The sequence below is a fragment of the Antechinus flavipes genome, chromosome 1 (genome assembly GCF_016432865.1).
Source record: "Antechinus flavipes isolate AdamAnt ecotype Samford, QLD, Australia chromosome 1, AdamAnt_v2, whole genome shotgun sequence".
NCBI lineage: Eukaryota > Metazoa > Chordata > Mammalia > Dasyuromorphia > Dasyuridae > Antechinus > Antechinus flavipes.
The window spans coordinates 158,486,146-158,506,623 of NC_067398.1; the positions used below are offsets into that span (position 1 = coordinate 158,486,146).

General features: G+C 35.6%; 1 protein-coding gene across 2 annotated transcripts; it reads right to left on the minus strand.

Annotated features, from left to right (window-relative positions):
- Positions 1-1,779: 1,779 nt before the first annotated feature.
- Positions 1,780-20,339, minus strand: F2R (coagulation factor II thrombin receptor). 2 transcript variants are annotated; one of them, XM_051992003.1, is made up of 3 exons: positions 19,142-20,335; positions 4,835-5,537; positions 1,780-3,566 (listed from the first exon to the last, which is right to left on the minus strand). In XM_051992003.1, the coding sequence occupies exons 1-3, from the start codon at positions 19,227-19,229 to the stop codon at positions 3,437-3,439; spliced, it is 921 nt and encodes a 306-aa protein (XP_051847963.1). In that variant the 5' UTR covers positions 19,230-20,335; the 3' UTR covers positions 1,780-3,436. The 2 variants fall into 2 exon arrangements, with proteins under 2 accessions (XP_051847963.1, XP_051847956.1); XM_051991996.1 differs by having other exon boundaries at positions 1,780-5,537; positions 19,142-20,339.
- Between the last annotated feature and the right edge of the window lie 139 nt (positions 20,340-20,478).

Below are 20,478 nucleotides of genomic sequence, written 5' to 3' on the forward strand. Positions count from 1 at the left end.
CCTTAAGTTTAATTAAGCTATAAGAAAGTTTAATTCTAATGAGAAAATTGGGGAACCATAACTGGGTCCAAGGGGACTGAAATATTGCAAATATTCTCTTCATTAACTGATTGCTCTGGATCAGGTATGGTATACCCAAAAAAATGCATATTACCTTTTGATGAAACACGATTCATTAACTTAATTGATAACTGCTGTAACAAGATACTAAAAGGTTGATATGTCTAAATGTGAAGCAGTTTACAGGACTGCTGATTGGGTATAAAAAAACTGTCTCCCACAAAGTCCATGTCTTCCAGCAAGCCAGGCCAAGAGCTTGAACTCCTTGTCTGATTTCTTCCATGAAGTTTCCACGTCTACCAGCCAGCTCCACTCCTTGGGCCTATAATCTCTGGTCATTTAAAATTTACAACATTACTTCCAAGCCTGGACATGTCCATTTTGAGAAAAATATTCTATTGTTAGAAAAGGAAAAATGAAGAGGAAAGGAATGCAAGGGCCCAGGTACAAATCCCACCACGGAAGAAAATGCTCAACATGATAGCAGGGCATGGGGGGAAGTGCACATCCATTCTCCCCCATCTCTCATAAGGGCAGAGAAAGAGTAAATGACTTGCCAAATGAGAAAGTTGAAGCAAGAGAGTGAGTTGGAAGCTGCCCTTTTTTAAAATGTCAAGTTAGATATTAGTTCCTCTGGCTTAGCAGCCAATGAGGGGCTTGCTTTCAGTGCTAAGTTTTTAACTATCTAGAAGCAGCCAAATGGCTGGACTAGTACAGGCCATTGACCAGGACAGAAGGATAACTTCCAATGTGTACTCCGTGATATGGATCCTATTAGACTACGATCAAATGACCAATGAAAATGTGCATTTGAAAAAAAAAAAAAAACAAACACACACACACACACAGAAAAGGTTCCCCTCCCCGCCCCCCCCCCCCCCCCCCCCCGAGAAAATTGGAATTAAGTGACTTGCCCAGGATCACACAACTAGGAAGAGTTAAGTGTCTGAGACCAGATTTGAACTCAGGTTGTCCTGATTTCAGGGCTGGTGTTCCATCTACTATACCATCTAGGTGCCCCAAAAAGTTTTCTTTTAAAAACAATCACTGTATTCAACTAAGAAATTGATATGTAAACCAAGAAAGGAAGCCTTTGTTAGTTTTTTTGTTTTTTTTTTTCTGCTGGTTGTGACCTGAAAACTTGGGGCTGTGTGATTAGAGATAAGCCTTTCTACATTCAATAGTTATATGCTTGCAACAATATGTGAAATTTTCTGTAAATAGAGTTAAATTTTTCACTGACCTGTAATTTCAAATATGATATCTTAATTTCCCATTATTCTTCAATGGTCAGAGGCTGCCAACACTCTCCATGGTCTCAAAAATCAAGACTCTTTAAGGAAACACTTTAATATGCCCAAAGACTTTGCTCTTTGTTCATTTAATCATTTATTTCAAATGATCATTTATTTTAAAGGATCTAATTATTTATTTCACATACACAGCTATTCAGATTAGCAAAAAGTTAATCACTTTTTTCTTTCAGTACATACGAAATAAATAAATATTTGTACCAACGTGAAATTTCAACATTTTTTTTTCTGATTCTAGAGCCATTGTGCTCTTTCTTCTTTTTCTTAATAGGCCAGATTCTTAACTCTTGGGTTTCATTCTTAACATCAGTTTTTTTAAATATAATTTCTAATGATAATTCAAAAGAAGGGGGAAAATTCACTATAAGTTTAGCTAGATTGTCATTTCTTCCAAACAGATCCCAAACACATTTTACAAGTTTATTAGTGTAAGTTAAATGAAATTCCAAACAATAAAAAAGAACACAGTGACACATTACATTCCAAACACAGATAATACACAAATACTTTTGTTAATCCAGGTCAGCTTAATATTATTTATAGAATGAATAGAACACGATACACACAGTAAAACTTCATTAATTTGGAAGAGCATGGAGTAAAGTCACTCTAACTTGGCGCTCAGAAAATATTGTAAGAATTTGTAAAAATATATCTTTGCTATTTTAAAATGTGGTCTGAGATATTACTTAATTTCATCCCTGCTTAAATGAGTTTATCAGAATGATTTGTTTTGAACATATCAATTCCCTCAGTAGCAAGTCTTTGCTTTTATTGTAATTCTTTTATTGGTACATTAATGGTTACTTATGTAGTATTTGACATAGTTTGTTCTTTTAAAGAGGTCAAAATTCTCCTGCTAGCCTTGATGAGAGAGTTTATTTGATTATTAGGTCATAGTCCACCTCCTCCCTCCCATAGACATAAGATAAACTTCAACTTGGTTTCCAAATTAGCAAGATCTAAACAATTGAACATATTCTGTATTTTATAATGATTATAGTGATTTTTTTTAAAAAATTGTTTTTATGAAATTCTTTAAAAATCACTATCTGCTTAGGTTATCCAAATAGTTTTTTAAAAAGAAAAACCACATCAGTGATATCAAAAGTAGGAGTTCATAAATACTATAAAGATATAAGTGGAAAAGAAAGCATTATATACAGAATTAATATATGGAAAACACAAAGAAGTACTCCAGTTTCACAGACATTAAATTCCATGAACTTTTCTTATGTAACCATTCCAAGGTTCTCAACTTATTATTCCGAAGGAGCTGATTTAAGATAATTCTTTCAATAAAACATTCACAAGTAGATACTGTCCAAATTAATTCAGGTTGAAGGAGCTATTTCCAAAAGTATACATCTTTGGGTTTTACTCTCTTTTCATCTTAACACCATCAGAAATAACATGAATCGTCAAGATGTTTTCCAAGACTGCCTTTACATACATCTTACAAAACCATATGTGAGTCACATCTTGCTAAATACATTTCTAAATGTGATAACGTGTTGTAGGAAAATGAAACTTATGTGATAAGCATTGTAAAGGAGCTGTCCTTTTCATGCTCCTAGGGCATATGGTCTGCAAATGGAGATACATCATTCAGAAAGAAGTCTTCTAGTACCCTGTATTCTTGTTTACACATCTGGTCCTAATAAATCAGATGGATTACAGAGTAATAAAAGTCCTGCCTGTTGTTTCAGTGGTGATGGCTGCTGTATCTGGCATCTTACACCATGAGGGTTCCTGATCTTCCACATCTGACAAATCTCAGAAACTTTGTTCACTACCTCCAGTTTTCCAATGCTGATCTGGGGTGATAAGGACCATTCTCAGAAACATTTAATCACTCCTTATAAACCCAGTGCAAATCTTTTTGGGGGGTTCACATGAGTGATAGAGAATCCAGAGAGACTCGGGGAAACTGAAAAATTAAATAACTTACTCCAAAGTCATCCAGTTAGAATATATTAAAGACAGGACTCTATCTCTAGACTTGCTATTTGGCCCAAGACAGACCCTTTATTCATTACAACAGCCTACTTCTAAGTGCAAATTTACAATTTTAAATTCATAATTGTACAAACACTTCTTAACTGCCCCATGAACACTATACATGCTTTCATCCTGGATCTGTGTGACTTCTTTATTCTGCTATCAGCTTTGCTTACAAACACAGTTTTTGATCTGTTGATGACAAAAAAAAAAAAAAAAACAACAAAAAACAGTTTTTAGGACTGCTAAAAAGGTAGTCTTTTCATTATTTCAGTCATTTTAAGACTTCACATTTAAATTTTCTCTTAAAAATTTAAGGTCCAGATTCTGTTATTATACTTTAAATACCTATTAGTCCCATAATGATTCAAAGGTTGTCTACCATCATTTGAAAAGCTTTAATCAAAAAGATTCTCAAATTATACTCATCCATGAAAACTTCACAAGTTATGTCATCCCTCTAAAGTTGCTGCAATTAAAGAAATGGCTGATTTGCTATTGGACAGTATGAATTGGTCAAGATTACCTTATCCAAAAAGACTCATAAAAACCAGTTTACATACATACTTTTCAGTCATAGAAGATATTTTTCCATAATATGATCACAGAGCTAAAAGGGACCTCAGCTGTCATTTGGTCCAAATTAAAAAAAAAAAAAAGAGGGGAAACAATTTTCAAAGTGCCTATCATATAATGTACTGCAAATGTGTCAGAGTTAGCCTCTTTGTAACATTCACCTTCATAATAATGCTCACAAATGCACTCCTTCAATAACACTATCGTTAATACTTATGTTATCTGTAGAAAATTGCTGTTCTCAAACATCTATGCTCAATGTCTGTAGTTAAGAATACTGCATCATAAATTATCTTTTAGCTAGTGAGATTAATACTTTTTGACAGGTACTAAATAGAATCTCAAACTTATTAGTTGATTATTTTCTAAACACAACTGTAAAATTAATCACTTGCTAAGTTAATAATTTTTTGTATATGCTGTTGCTCATGTTAGTAGAACAAGTATCCATTTTACTAGCTCTAGTCATCAATTGGCCACTGCTGTTGAAACTGCTTGGATCAGAACTTTCTGTACAGCATAAGAGACTTTGGAGATATCTCTGGCAATCAGAAGAAGCATAATAATAAACCAAGGGATCGATGCAACAACTTATGCTGCTGACACATACACAGAGAAGGTAGATAAAGTAAATTTTCTCAGTTGTACTGCTATAAATAAGTGATGAATAATGGATGATCAGAAAGACATTTGTGGGTCCAAAGCAAATGATGAAGATACAGAACACAGCTGCAGACAAGAGTAAGGCTCGAGTCTTTTTGCTCTGATTGGCAATAGAAGAAGAGCTAAGACACCGGATAATGGACACGTAACAGACTGTGGAAATGACCAATGGTACACAAAAGAAAACTGAAGAGAAAGCTAGGAAATAATGAACAAAATACCCTTCAAGCAGATCTTGATTTAAGACATCATGGCAGGTGGTTATATTTAGCCCAGGGATCTCTTTGGTTTGTTCTTTGATAACAAGGGGTATAATACCACCAATGGCAATACTCCATATGGCCAGACAAATGAATGAAGCCCGCCCCAATGTGCGCCAGGAAAGAGACTCGATTGGATAGACCACAGCCAGGAAACGGTCCACACTTATGGCTGTCATCAGCATTATTGAAGCATACATGTTACAGTAGAAAGCAGCAGTGACAAAGCGACACATTCCAGACCCAAATGCCCAGTCACTTCCAGAAAAGTAGTATGCTATTTTAAAGGGCAGCACACTCGCAAACAGAATGTCTGCAGTAGCCAGATGTAGCATGTATACTACGGCGGGTTTCTTGATCTTCATTTTCACAAGGAACACAATGATTGCAATGATATTTAAAGGCAGACTTATCACAAAGACCACAGAATAAACTGAAGGAACAAAAAGGGTCAACCAGGGACCAGTGAGATATCCAGAAGCATCTTCAGACAGAGGTTTGGGTTGTTGCTTTTGAATACGATTTGTCTTATTGATGGAGACTGATGTGTTTTCAGGAATGGTTTCTGGATCATCTTCCTCGTATATAAATGGTTCATAATCATTAGGAATATTCTTGAATAGAAATGTCCTTGGGCCCACAGTACCATTATTTTCCTTAGAGTCTGAAAAAAAAATGGAGAAGGGAAGAAAAGATAAATATTAGAAATTAGAGGAGAAAGTATGAAAAATTCACTGTTGTTTATTTCTGATAGCTCATGGAGTAGAAGTTTTAATTGCTTAAGAGAAAATATGGTATAATGTAAAAAGTTCAGGATTTGGAATCCTTGCTCTGTTTCTCACAACCCATGTGAGCTTGAACAGATGATTGTTTGGGCTTTTACCAAAGCTAAATACTATGATCCTATGGCAGTAGATAATTTAGTTTATAGTGTGCCAGTCCTTGAATCAGGAAGATTCATCCCCTTGAGTTAAAATCCAGCCTCAAACACTTGCTAGTTGTGTGACCCTGGTCAAGTCATTTAACTATGTCTCAGTTTCTTCATCTGTAAAATGAGCTAGAAAAGGAAATGGCGAACTACTCCAGTATTTTTTTTTTGCCAAAATAACCCCAAATGAAGTCATGAAGAGTTGTTCATAACTTAAATGAATGAATAATAATACAAAAAAGTAACTTCAGTATGATAATGAAATGTGATTTGGTAGTAGAGGAATCAAAAGTATACATCAGATAATGAACTAGTTCTAAAAACCACACACAACAAAAGTGAGCAAAAAGCTCCTTTTCCTGAAAGTCAGATGTGAACACACCCTTAAAATTATCTCTGTGAAAGAAACAATTCAGCAGAATCTGTCCTTTTGGAGCCCTGAGTTGCAAAGACCTGGGAAAGTAGGCCAGATAATATGAAAGAAAAAGTTAACAACTAAGGCTGTCCACAGAATACTTTCTTTTAAATGGCCACCAAAGTTCTATTGACATAGATAATAATACCATATTATGGTTATAAAGTTCTCTTTAAAATTGTTTTCTCCTTTCTTCAAAGGTTTTCACACATGATCTCATTAAAAATTTTCTCATCCTTAGTTTCTCATCTATAAAAATAGGTGAATGGTAATTAAGCCCAAGATCTGTGACAATAGCAATATTCTATGATTCTGCTGTCCTCAAAACTACCTTGTCAAATAGGTGAAACTGATTTCATTGCCTTCATGGATTCAATTATCATCTTCATATTTATGATTTCCAGATCTACTCATCTAGTCCTGACTTCCAATTTCACATTTCCAACTGGTTACTGGATATTTCAAACTGGATGTCCCATAGACTTCTTAAACTCAACATGTCTGAAACTGAACTCATGATCTTCCTCTCTTCTGCAAACTCCACCTTCTTCTTAATTTTCCTGATATATTTGAAGCCATCACTACTCTCCTAGTCATGAAGGATGATAACCTAGGTATAATCACTGATTCCTACTCTCGCTTACCTCCTCCTCCCATAACAAAATCAGTTGCCAGGTCCTGTTTCTGTCTTCACAACACATACTCCCTTCTCTTGTTGGACACAGCCACTACATTGGTCCATTCACCTCACCCCTGGACTATTACAATAGTTGGGTAGTTGGTCTTCCTGTCACACTCTAGTTCATCTTCCACTAAGATTTCAGTTTGCTATTCCTAAAGCCCTTATTCCATCAACTCCAGCAGCTTCCTTTACCCACAGTTTCAAATAAACAATCCTCTGACATTCAAATCCCTTGATAACTTGATTCTGTCCTGCCTTTTTAACTTTCTTTACATCTTAATTACAACTTTTCTTTATACCTTATACCCTTATACCTTTACATCCTTATGCCCTTATCCATTTTTTAGTCCAACAAAACTGGTCTCTTTGCTGTTTCTTATGTCACACAAGACACTCTATCTTCTGATTCTGACCATTTTCATTTACTTCCCCTCTTCTTAGAGGATTAATCCCCTTCTTCATCTCTATCTTCTGCCCTCCTAGGTTTCTTTCAAGGCTCAACTAAAAATCTCACCTTCTAAATGAAGTCTTTCTTGATACCTCTTAATGTCCGTATCTTCCCTCTCTTGATTATCCGCAATTCATCCTGTATATATTTTGTTTCTACAAAGTTGATTGCATGTTGTCTCCTCCATTAGACTGTGAGTTTCTTGAGAGTAGGGACTGTCTTTTACCCTTATTTATATGTACAACATTTAGCATATTACTTAGCACATAGCAGAAGCTTAATAAACACTCAATGATTGATTTATATAATTTTTGAGGTGAAAAAACCAACACTGGAAGGCTATTATCTCCCTAAAATTTTACATCTAGTTATGAAGAGTCAGAAGTACAAGTCAGATATCCCAAATGCCAGCCTAATATCCTTTCCATTACCTAAATAAATCCCTTCTTTTGCCTTATAATATGAGATGACCCTCTTATTGAATTAAGGGATGAGTTCAATCACAGTCTCCTCCAGGATCACCCCAAAGGCATCCCCAGTCTCCTTTCCCAGTAGTCCTGGCTGTCATGAGTAGCTGCAGGATCATAGAAGGGTATGGACCTTAGAGGTCATGTAAGACTGAGATCCTTATCTCTTTTGGTGCCATCGACCCCTTTGGAAGTTTCATGAAGCCTAAAGGTTGTTCCCTATATTCCTAACTGAAAGAAATAAAATATTTCAGCTGGAGATCAGTAAAAATGAAGCTGTGATTTTTTTTCTCATCCAAGGTCAGATGGCCTTTAAAATTAATCTATATATTCTTTCCATTTACTCCAATTAAGAATTACTCTTGATTAAGTGCAACCCCTTTCCTTTACAGACAGGAAGACTGAGAATATGGGAGGGAAGGCAAATTTTCCAAGGCCATATAACTATTATTCTCAAGACTGCATAGCCCTGTTGAGTGAAATGCTGGAATTCAAGCTCTGTTTTTCTGATTTTAATACACCAAACTGTAGGATTACTATGAAAATCAGCACAGAACAGATTCTTATAATAGTATTCCAACTGCCTCAGAAAAATAAACTATTAATATATACCATATTATATAACTACCATTCCTCAATGATTTGTTTTGTATACTTGACACAGACAGGAGCTGGACTTAAGATCAGCAGACTATTTCAGGTTCACTGATGGAAAATAAGTCTTTTACTGCACAATTCCTTCATGCTACAAGGGCTATCTAGGTGGTCCAGTGGCTAGAATGCCATGCCCAAAATTAGGAAGACCCAAATTCAAATCTAGTCCCCTATATTTAGTAGTTGAGTAAGTCACTTCACCTTGTTTGCCTCAGTTTCCTCATCTGTAAAATAAACAGGAGAAGGAAATGGCAAACTACTCAGTATCTTTGCCAGGAAAACCCCAAATGGGTTTATGAAGTATCAGACACAACTGAAAAATGATTAAACAACAAACTCTTTCATACTATAACAAAATACCCATTTAAAACAAGAGATTTTAAGATTTTTCATCTTGCTAAGTCATGAAGTGGTCACATTATTTCTAATGATGATATTATTCAGATGAGTTCTTTAATATAATTCTGCCATTAGGGAGGTAAATCTTTAACAGTCTGACAATCCTTGGAAGACAATAAAAAATCACACAGTGACAGATGGAAATAGTAGAGGAAAAAAACAGATGATTAAGTACTTATCCCTTAAAATCAGTCTTTCTTATAAGAAATCTCCAGAAGAGATTCTGTCAAAAGTTTTTTTGTGATTGTTGTTTTTGTTTTTCTCCCAAAATAGTCTCATGATTTGGGAATATTCTATAACTTTCAAAGTACAGAGGCAGGAGGAGATCCAATGCTGTGTTTAAAGAAGAGCCAAGAGACCATTTTGGCTAGACTGTACATTGGATAAAATGCAATAATATGAAATAAGTCTGAAAAGTACACTGCAGCCTAAAGGGTTTTAAAGGTCAAATAAAAGATTTGTATTTGATCCTAAAGTCAAGAGAAAGCCAGTGGAACTTGGGGCAGTGACAGGGTCAACTCTCTGTTTTAGAACTCTGGCAGCTATGTATGGTCTGAATTGAATCAATGAAAGGCTTAAAGAAGGGAGAGAAATTCAGAGGCTATCATTTCATACAAGAGATGATGAGAATTTGAGCAGTGGCTGTGGGAGAGTAGATAGATATAAGAGACGTTGTCAAGATAGAATAGACAAGAATTGACAACTGGTTGAAGATCTACAATGAAAGGAGAGGGATATGGAATGATTTTGAGGTTGTAAACCTGGGTAGCTGGAAAGATGATGGTGTTCTCAACAAAACAAAGCAGTTTGAATAAAACTATTTGGGAGGAGAGATAATAAGTTCTGGTTTGGACATGTTAAACTTGTGATGCTTATTTGACTTCCAGTTGGAGCTCAGGAGAAACAACCAAGGTTGTTTATATGTCTAGGAGTCTTCTATATAAAGATAATATGATAGGTAAGATGCAACTCTGATTGACTAGGCTAAGAAGGTTAAATTTGCTTAGATTATGTTTATTTTATTTTATTTGTTTAAATTTGTATACATTTTAAATAAATGCATTTAATTTATTTTATCCTTAAGTCTAACTAACTGTTCAGAAGTGAGTGTGAGTAGTCTGTAATAAGTTTGTCTTGGTGGAAAGAAAACTGTCTCTCTGATTTGTTACATGTATTGGGGCTGCTGTAAGAGATATAACATTACTCATCTTTCACTTTTTACCTATTTTCATACTGTTGACTCAATATTTTGCACGTTATCAGGTGAAATTATATCTTCACTTTATATCCCGATATCTATTCTTTAGTCACCATGTACCCAAATCAGAGACTCAACCCTATAGGATTTAATCTTTTATTACTGTACTCTCTCTTTGGGACCCCACTCTCCTGGCTGGTCATTGCTCTAAGCACCCATTATATCTAGATCTGAGCTCCAGCTACACACTACAATTTTTTTATATCTCCTTGACAACCACCATGCCTTTCACTATTCCCTTTCATTTCTCTCCTTTATACCTCTGACACCTGGATTAAATCAACCCTGTCACTGCTCCTGGGAAGAAGCAATCTACTCCTGTATAGCTCTGCTCTTTATCCCTCTAACTTTGCAAACCACAATCTTAACCACTATTCTCTTAGATATTTTATTCCCTTTCTTCATTAGATTGTAAGCTTTTTGAGGGCAGGAACTATCTTTATTTTTTGTATTTTTATCCCCAGTGTTTAGCAAAGTGTCTGGCACAAAATAAACACTCAATAAATGCTTTTTCATTCATTCATTCAAATTGAATATTTCTCTTTTAATTTTTCTTAATAATTTATTTTAATAATTTTTCAGGAAGCTGAGGTTTATCTTACTGCCAGAGAAAATCAGAAAGTATTTATTAATTTGATTTTATTTATACATTGATTTATTAACTATTTATTAAATATGCTGAAAAGTGTGAGTTAACTTTAAGTTTCTTAGGAATAAAATTAAAATTAAACTTCCATGGCTTAAAAAAAAGTTATTCACTCCATTTTGTCTTATACCTTATCTACTTCCTTTTTACTCTGGTCACGTTTATAGTTCATGAGGATTAGTATTACATTCTGTCAGCCAAAGGTCTAAGGTTACTTAGGAGTATTGTGAGTCTCTATGTTGAAAGAGAAGGGTGAATGAAAACCGAAGCTTGCATTCCATGATGACATAATAAAATAAAAATGTCTGACTTGAGTGGACACTGAGGTATAAGACACAAGACAAATAATTTGTCTTCCTATTAGGCCGGAGAGCTTGGCCAGCTTTTGAAAGACAAAGAATAGAAAGTGCATGTGAGACCATGCATCCATATACTATATATTCATATAGAATAATCAGTACACTGTTTAAGAACAAAACAATTTCAAAACTGTAAAATAACCATAATTAAGCCTCCTATAAACCACCAACAAATATAGGAAAGAAAAGGTTCTGTCATAAAACGTTATTCTATATTTACTGTTCTGTCATTAGCATGCACAAACATTTTATTTTCAATAACATCTTTTGCAAAAATTTATTCTTAAAAACATTTTCCTTGGGCCAGATTTCATTGAAATTGGAATATGTACAACACAAACATAATACCATTAAAACAATTTGCTATTACACTAAGTCATTCTCTAGTTTCCAGGAAGAATTCAAAATCTTTTGATTAAATACTTGCCTAAGGTGTTGCCTTCCCTTATAGCCAACGCCTATAAAAATCAGGAGCCATATTTTTAGTGTCTACTGACAGCCAGGAGAGAACATGTCTATACAAGCTTATACAAGGCCCCATAAACCAGCCCAAGAACTTTAGGTCAAAATTAAATCACACTACAGTAGGTATATTCCTAATAAAAGGATTGTTCTAAGTCAAATAGAAATAGCCTGTTGAGTTGCTTAAAGTTTTATCAACTACTCTTTTGTTGTCAAGCTATTACTTAATGACAAAGAATTCTAGATCCTAAAACAAATTCTTAAAATTCTGACTAGAACCTCATCTGCAGAAGTATCTCTGAAAGGCAATAGATGTCTACTGAATCAAGGTATTGCTTGATGTCTTCTGTGAGAAATTATGAAATCTGTTTCTCTAGGATTTGTTTTTTTAATAGTGGAGAAGGCAACAATTTTTCTAATATAAATAATATCTTGCCTACAAGCAGAAGGGTGGGCAGGACAATCTTTTGAGGTCCCATTTTTAAATTTATGATTCATTGACTTCCCACAATGCATCATTCTCAATTCTGGTACAATATGATTCTCTTTGGAATTATTCTCTAGGGACAAATATCCAAGCAGAAACTTCAGTTTCTAATCACTTTTCAATGAAGGAGAACTAGTTAATTTTTGCTTCACATTTTTCTATGGTTAAAACTTTTATCCAACTTTAGAAAAGAAAGAAAAAAAGATGAAGAAATAAAAAATGATATTATTGCTATACCTATCTCTCAAAGATCAAAGAAAGAAGGAAAGGACACAGATGCATAAAAATATTTATAGCAGTTTTTTTGGTCCAAAAATGGAAAATAAGGAAATGTCCAGGTCCTATTGGGAAGTAGCTAAACAAATTATGATACATGAATGTAATTGAATATTACTGCAACATAAGAAATGACAAAATGGACAGTTGTAGAAGAAACTAGAACTCCATGGACTCATAATGAGTAAAGTGAGCAGAACTAAAAAAATTGATACAATCAGAACGTTACAGAGGAAAAACTTTGAGAGATTTTAGGATTCTAAGCAACACAATGATAAACAAGAAGTTCAGGAGACTAAAACTAAAACACATCACTCACCTCCCTCCAGAGTGCTTTATGCTATATGCAAAAAGAAATGTTCCAAATCACTAATAATTAGGGAAATACAAATTAAAGCAACTAAATATCTCACACATAGGTGGAAGAAGGCTGACAAAGTTGACAAAAAAAAAAAAAGGAGTGTCAAATGAAAGTGAATGGCTGTGGGAAATAGGCATAATACTAGTGGAGCTTAGTATTAAAGTTAGTGGAGCTGTGAATGGGTGTAGTTATTGTGGAAAGCAATTTGAAACTATGTCTAAAAAGTTAGTAAACTCTATTTATCCTTTGACCCAGTAATATTTTACTAAGCCCATACCCCCAAAGATGTCAAAGAAAGAAGAAAATGACCAATATGTAAAAAAAAGTTTTTATAGTAAAATTTATAGTAAATAAAAGTTTATAGCAACAAAGAACTGAAAAACTAAAAGATGGTGCCTATCCATTGGAGGATGGTTGAACAAATAATGATATATGAATATACTGGAATATTTATTGTGCCATAAGAAGTGATAAAATGGACAATTCCAATGAAACTTCAGAAGACTTGTAACAACTAATGGAGAGTAAATTGAGCAAAAGTAGAAAAATTCCCAAGAGAATTCATACAATATAAAACAACTGGGAAAATCCTGAAAACTCTGGTCCATGCAATGATCAACTATGATTCTAGTGGACAAATAATGAAATATGTTACCTATAGCCTGAAAGAGAGGCGATAGATTCAGGGTGCAGAATGAGACAAAATTTTTTGGATATGGCAAATTAATTTGTTTTTGCCTGACAATACATATTTTTAAGGGTTTTGTATTTATTTTTTAAATGGAAGTTGAAAAGGAAAGAAAAATATTGATTATAAAAACTAAAATCTAATTTGAAATATTTTAAAACAGTCTTTAAATACAAAGTATCCATTCTTCTTACAATTAATATATTCTTCCATTCTATATCCCAGAAGACACAGTTTACCTTCTTACCTATGATGACCATTTTTCATTTGTCATAGAATCTGATATGAGAAAATATTTTATATAATTGTATCTTATGCTTGTCAGAAATTATATTAGACATTTTCAAATGTTATTTATAAGTTATTACCATAATTCCTATAGTCTGAGCTATACATTTTTTTTGAATACAAAAGGAATTTGAACTCACATTTTAAAAGCGGTCTTTTTGAAATGATTTCAGATATCCAGGAAATGATATTGAATGAATTTCAGAAATGGCAAGACTCTTCCACTAAATGGTCCTGTTCCATTTCCTCATCATCTTAAGGAGTCATTCTAGAGTTCTATAGAATACAAACCTTGTCAGATCCTACCAAACTGGAAAGGCTTCAAACACAGATCCATTTTTGTTGTCCAAGGACCAACTGAAATGCCTTTGAAGAGGGCTGGTCACCACTTGATTTTTTTTTTTTCTTAAGCTTCAATAATTAGTATATCAACTTTTTTTTTTTGAAAATGGAGACTTTTTTTCAATAGAAATTGTACTATAGTCTCTGTTGCTTGAGAAAATATATATTGACAAAAAAGTTATGAATTCAGTAATTTTAAAAAGTACCCTCCTCCATTTTCTAGCATTTTTAATGTATTTTCCCTCATTAGAATGCTAGCTTCCTGACAAGAACTTTGTTTTTTATTTCTATTTGTTTCCCCAATACTTAGCATACTGTCTAATACACAGTAAGCACTTAATAAATATTTGTTGACTTGACTCTTGGATGAATTCATATTTCACAAATTATAATCTATTTTTGAAAAATAGCTATACACATCTAATGAGTGGACATATGTCCTTGCAATGGCTGTCCACAGGTTGGAAGCCATTGTACTAAGAAAAAGGATGACTACGATCTGCACTTCATTTACAAAATCATGGGTCCTTTGAGTATTCAAATAAAAGACAAGGCAAATAGGGGAAGGGAGGAATATTTTAGGACAGAGGAAGATTTTGATATTCCTAGGAAAACTGCATCACTTAGATAAGTGTATGTTTTGCTATCTTTGTCCATTAATGAAAATAGTTTAGTAAAAAAGAGGGAAAAAAGGCAAAATAAAAATGGAAGGAACAAATAGAAAATGCTAACTTTGTAGTATTGTTAACAGATCAATACTAACTGAGCACAGGCAAAGAGTCCTAAGCATTTTCATATCTGACAGATTTCTAAAATTTTAAATTTACTGGAGTCCATTGCATAGAGGAGTGATTAAGGGGATGGAAATAACTCTCTTGTCTATAAAAATGTACTGCTCTTGGCTTTGCTTCTTCATCAAGGTTTAGGAATTCAGACTAGAATTTATCTACTTTTCATCATCAGAGAGGGAAAAGACTACCTTTCTGTGTTTATTCTCTATTGCTTCTCTTCATGTACTCTATAATACAGTCAAAATGGCTTCTTGCTGTTCCTTGTACATAATTCATTGTTTTTCACAGACACACCCCCATATCTGACAGTCACTCTCTTCTCACCTCAACCTCTTAGAATCAGTTGTTTTTGTTGTTCAGTCATATCCAACTCTTGGTGATTTCATGAACTATGCAAAGCATATCAATGCTGTCCATGGGATTTTCTTGGTAAAGATACTGGAGAACTTTGTCATTTCTTTCTCCAGCTCATTTTACAGATGAGGAAACTGAGGCAAACAGGGTTAAGTGTCTTGCCCAGGGTCACACAGCTTATAAGTGTCTGAGGACAGATTTGAACTCAGGAAAAACAGTCTCATTGACTCCAGGCCCAGAACTCTATCTTTTATGCTATATATAGTCACAGTAATTTAATTCAATAAACATTTATTAAATATCATCTATCTCTAGGACTTTATGCTAAGTTGTAGGAGAGATTAAAAATAAGATCACAAGCACAAGGAAACAATAAATGTAAAAATAGATATAATAAATATGGATTATTATAAATTCTAGAGAACTACAAACAAGGCTTTCTGTAAGAACTTAGGAGGGGAAGAGCATACCAAAAGGTATGGGGAGCTATTAATGATAGTGAGCACTGTTAGGGAAGATTTCATTGATAAGTTGGCATGTCAGGTAGGCCTTGAAAGGTGAGTTAAATTTAAAAGCTGGATGGTGAGGCCATTTGAAATGTAGACATTAATGTGGGTAAAAGCATGTAGGAAATAGAAAACAGTACCTTTATAGAATAATGTAAGATAAAGGGAATAGAATGAGATGAAACTAGAAAGGTAAATTAATTCAGATAATGAAGGTCACTGAATGCATATGAAGAAACTTAAGATTTCATTTATTAGACAAAAGGAATAGGTGCTTCATAAATGTTTATTAGTTGATTTTCGGTAGTCCCAAACAATTAGCATTTTCTTGATCAGAATTCTGTTGTAAAAAGTAAGATTTGTAATCAAACTATCAAACCAAAACTTGAGAATTTGAAGATCAGATGTCAAATATCATCTTGGGTAGCTAGATGGTACAGTGGATAGAATATCAGGCCTGAAGTCAGGAGAACGCATTTTCCTGAGTTCAAATCTGACCTCAGATATTTCCTAGTTGTATTATCCTGAGCAAATCACTTCACCCTTTTGCCTCCATTTTCTCATCTATAAAATGAGTTGGAGAAGGAAATGGCAAATCAATCTTTGTCTACGAAAATTCCAAATGGGGTCACAAAAAGGCAGACATGACTGAAAAACAACTAAATATCATCTACCTCAGCTTTTCACCCAATTTTATGACTTTCCTTTCTTCCCCCAACAACATAACTGACTAAAGTTATACATACAGATTTGACATTTCCCCTTAAGGAGATTCTATCCTCAGGGTCATGAACTACAACTCTAATTGTTACCTTGCATTGGGTGAAAAAATGCCTCCTTATAAATTGTAGGAAGTAGTTTTGTTCTAGTTTCTGGAAGCTAGCAAAATGTATTCAGTTCTTTTTCTGTCTTAACACTTTAATTCAGCAATCATTTTGATACCCTATGAATTCTCTCTCTTTTGAGACAAATATCATTCTACTATTTGTCATCTGCCATGTTCTTCCATCAAAGGTTGCTTTAATTTTTGGGGTCACATTTTTTGGTTTATATTAAGCTTTTATTAAAGTAATTCCCTACCCTCTTCACTTGAATTTCTGTTGACCAGTGTCCATCATCCTATTATTGTGAAAGTGATGTTTTTAACTTGAATGCTAGGCTTTGCATGAATTCCTATTAAGCTTCATTTTATTCTTTTCAGCCCTTACTTCTAGTCTATCAAAAATTGTTTTGAATCTTGATTCTACCAATCAAAATCTCTTAAGACTCTATTTCATTGGCAAAATTCAGTAGCATGCCTTCTATATTTTCATTCAAGTCACCAGTTAAAGTGGCAAGCTAAGACAAAATCCAATGGTCAGCCATTCACAGCCTCTCAAGTTAATATTCCATTAATAAACATTCTTTCAGCATGGAAATTTCACTGGCTATAAGTTTATTTACTCATGTTACCATACAATCTTCCTCATAAGGATGATATTAAATTCTGCGTCAAATGACTTGCTGAAATCAAAATATAGTATTTAGTGATATTGTCCTGTTCAACACAATTTGGTAATCCTATCAAAAAAGGGAAATTGGTTTGGTATGATTTGGTCTTGGTGAATTCATGCTGATTTCTATAATCCTCATTTTCTTTCTTAGAGCTTGCAGTTTGTTTAATAAACCTATTCTATAAATTTTAGAATAGTCTGGGGATTGCCATCTATCACAATTATTAAAAAAAAATTAGGACACAACTTTTGGTATCGCTTAGACAATTCTGTTCAATTATTCTGTTCAATATATCCTTAATGTTTGTCTATAGCCATGCTGTGATTCTTAATAATGTATGTAGTCAGGTGATAGGGAGCTTACAAAACCAGGCACACATAAACAACCTTTAATATGCTAAACACTAAACACAAAATTACTTTATACTGTTTTATGACAGTGTGGTTTGTGTGTGGGGGAGGATTTCTTTTTTGTCTTAGGTGTGAAAATATTAGGCCTCTAGATGATAAAATTAACTTGACTATAAATTTCTCTTCAAACAAATCATATAGAGGAAAAACTTCCTCTGTTACGTTTTAACTTCTGTATATCTATACTATCGTGAATAATTCCAGAGTGCATCCATTCTTACTGTCTTTTGATCCTGTAAGCATTCTCTCTGAATGAAAAAAAAAGTATAGCAATTTTATTTCATAGTTTCAATCTAAAGTATTATGAACGTAAAATATTGTGTAATTACATTCCTAGGGACAACCTCTAAAGCAGAAAAACATTTGTAAAAGTGAAAAGATTAAGAACTGGCTCCAACTGCCCCACCTGGCAAAGTAGCAAACTGCCTGAAAACAATTTGTGGCTAAGAGAACTATTCTCTCATAAGTAAAACAAGTGAAGGAAGTAAAACAACTGCCTATAGGAAACTAAAGAATGGTGAAGAAATTCTGGGACTATTGATAGGGAAGTATGAGAGAAACCAATTTTGTAGAATAAATATTTCGCACCTATTTAGGGGAAGCCATTTCTAACGATTAGAATAGAAACAAACTCTGTGCTTGACATTCCTTTTGAGCTTCGACTGTCTCATTTTTGTCTTAATATATAGTCTATCGCATAGTACAATGTCCAATGCCAGCTTTTTGGTGGATCAAGGGACAAATTCGCAACCTAATTGTGTTTAAGACAAGGAGTTTTCTGTCTTTACCTCATCTGTAAACGGAAAGCTTTAAATAACAACAAAACTAGTCAGGAGACTTAATTCAGACTAATGAGCTCATTTGGTAGGCAGATCTTCTTAGATGATTGAGTGCTGGATTTGGGAGTCAGAAAGAACAAAATTCAAATTCTACCTAGGTCACACTTAGCTGTGTGTACATGGGCAAATTATTTAACTACACTGAGTCTCAGTTTCCTTAACTGTAAAATAACTATTCCCTGGCATTATTGTGAAACTGAGCTACATCATCATACATACATACAGACATACATCATACATACATACAAAGAGATTTGGAAACCTTAAAGCCTAAATATCAGAATTGTAAAGCAGTTTGCGACACTCCTGAAGTGTAATTTGAAGACTAAAGGCATAATGCCAAAGCAATGTACAAAGGAGAGGTGCCATCTTAACCCACCCCAAGAAACCGGGATCTGAGCCCCAAATTCCACATCAGCTCCAGTACCATCTGCTTCTCTCCCGAATACAAAGGACACCTGCTCATTCATCGCCCCCGGGCCCGATTCGCAGCAAATCTCAGAGCAGATGCAGTTCTCCCTGAAACTTTTTGGGCGAAGGGCGGGGTTCAGGGGACTTGAACGGGCACAGCGCGAGTCCAGTCTTGCCCCTTTATTAAAACCCAGGTGTGAACTGCCCTCCTCCACCCTGGGTTCCTCCAACCCCTTTGACTGTCCATTCCTGCCCACTGAAGTCTGAGATGCAAGAGAGAGGACTAGACTTGGGGGCTCTTACCTAGAGGATGCGCTGGGGTTCGGGCGCACAACAGGGAGTGAAATAAGCTGAATCCCAAGCAGGCGAGCAGGAGGAGACGCAGCCCCATTATCCCCAGCGGAACCCCCCTCTCCTGTCCCGCTCTCCCTCGCTGCCGCCGCCGCTGCTTTGTCCGCCGGTGGTGCGACCCTCTTTCTTTCCTGGTAGCTCAGGAAGGAGAGAAGGAGGACTCGGTGATCCACTCTGGGTCAGTCTCAGAAAGAAGGCTGGGAGAGGACGGGAGCTCAGGGGGCTTCTTAGCCCAGCAAACCCCTCGGGCCTGCTTTGTGTCAGCTCCCGCTTTCCCTGTGGTGCTCTGACAGGATGTTGGTCTGTGGATCAGACTCGAGGGTCTGTCTCTAGGACGCACCCCCCCACCTCCACGCAGCTTGGGCGGACCCTGGGGAGAGGGTGATCGAGTAGCGCTGCTCTCTGGCCTCAGTGGTGCTGCGTGGATCGGTGGTGGTGGGACCACGCGGGGAGCTGTCTGGCTTTCATAGTCCCGGGAGACCCCAGGCTGCTGCACACTCCTCCGTTATTTTCATTTCCTTCCTTCACTGCCCACTGGCTCCCCCTGGGCGGTTTCTACAGGCTCTGATGCGAAAGGAATCTACGTCCTTGCTGCCCCTCTCTGTTCCCCTTTCCCGCCCCCCATTTGCTGCTGCTGCTGGTGGTGGTCAGAGCCCCGCTGTTGGAAGGTCAGATCTCCTATCGGCCCTCCTCCTTCCTGCCCCTAGGAGGCCCTCTGCCCCAGACTCCAGGATTGAGCCAGCTGCAGTTGTCAGGAAAAATCCACAGGACCTTTCTGTCCCGCCCTCTGCTTGGAACTTTGTTTTCAGGGACCCAGCGTCTATGTACCTAGTGATCCTGAAGCTCTGTTTGGTAAGGCAACGAAGTAAAAAAAAAAAAAAATTACATTTTAAAACATATATTTCTGGACACGATGTCCATGACATCCACCCATGATCCTTAGTGACAAATTGTGGGGGCAAAAGAAGCAAGACTCAGTTTGTAAAGTTTTAAATTTTTTTAAATCAAGAAGATAAGGCAGAAAAGCAATATACGTAAAGAAAAGGTTTGGTTTAGAAAGAGCCCTTTGTAAATAGTTTAGGCAGTTAGTCTGAATCCAATTCTCCCTGTGCAACAAGAGAACTGTTCAGTTCTGCAAACATATATTGTATCTAGGATATACTGTAACATATCTAACATATATAGGACTGCTTGCCATCTAGGGGACGGGGTGGAGGGAGGGAGGGGAAGAATCGGAACAGAAATGAGTGCAAGGGATAATGTTGTAAAAAAAAATTACTCTGGCATGG

Excerpts from the sequence above, each read along its gene's own strand:
- F2R (XM_051991996.1), bottom strand. The coding sequence starts at position 19,229 with ATGGGGCTGCGTCTCCTCCTGCTCGCCTGCTTGGGATTCAGCTTATTT. Across the intron at positions 5,538-19,141 it reads AACCCCAGCGCATCCTCTAG|ACTCTAAGGAAAATAATGGT; the intron begins GTAAGAGCCCCC and ends TTTTTTTTTCAG.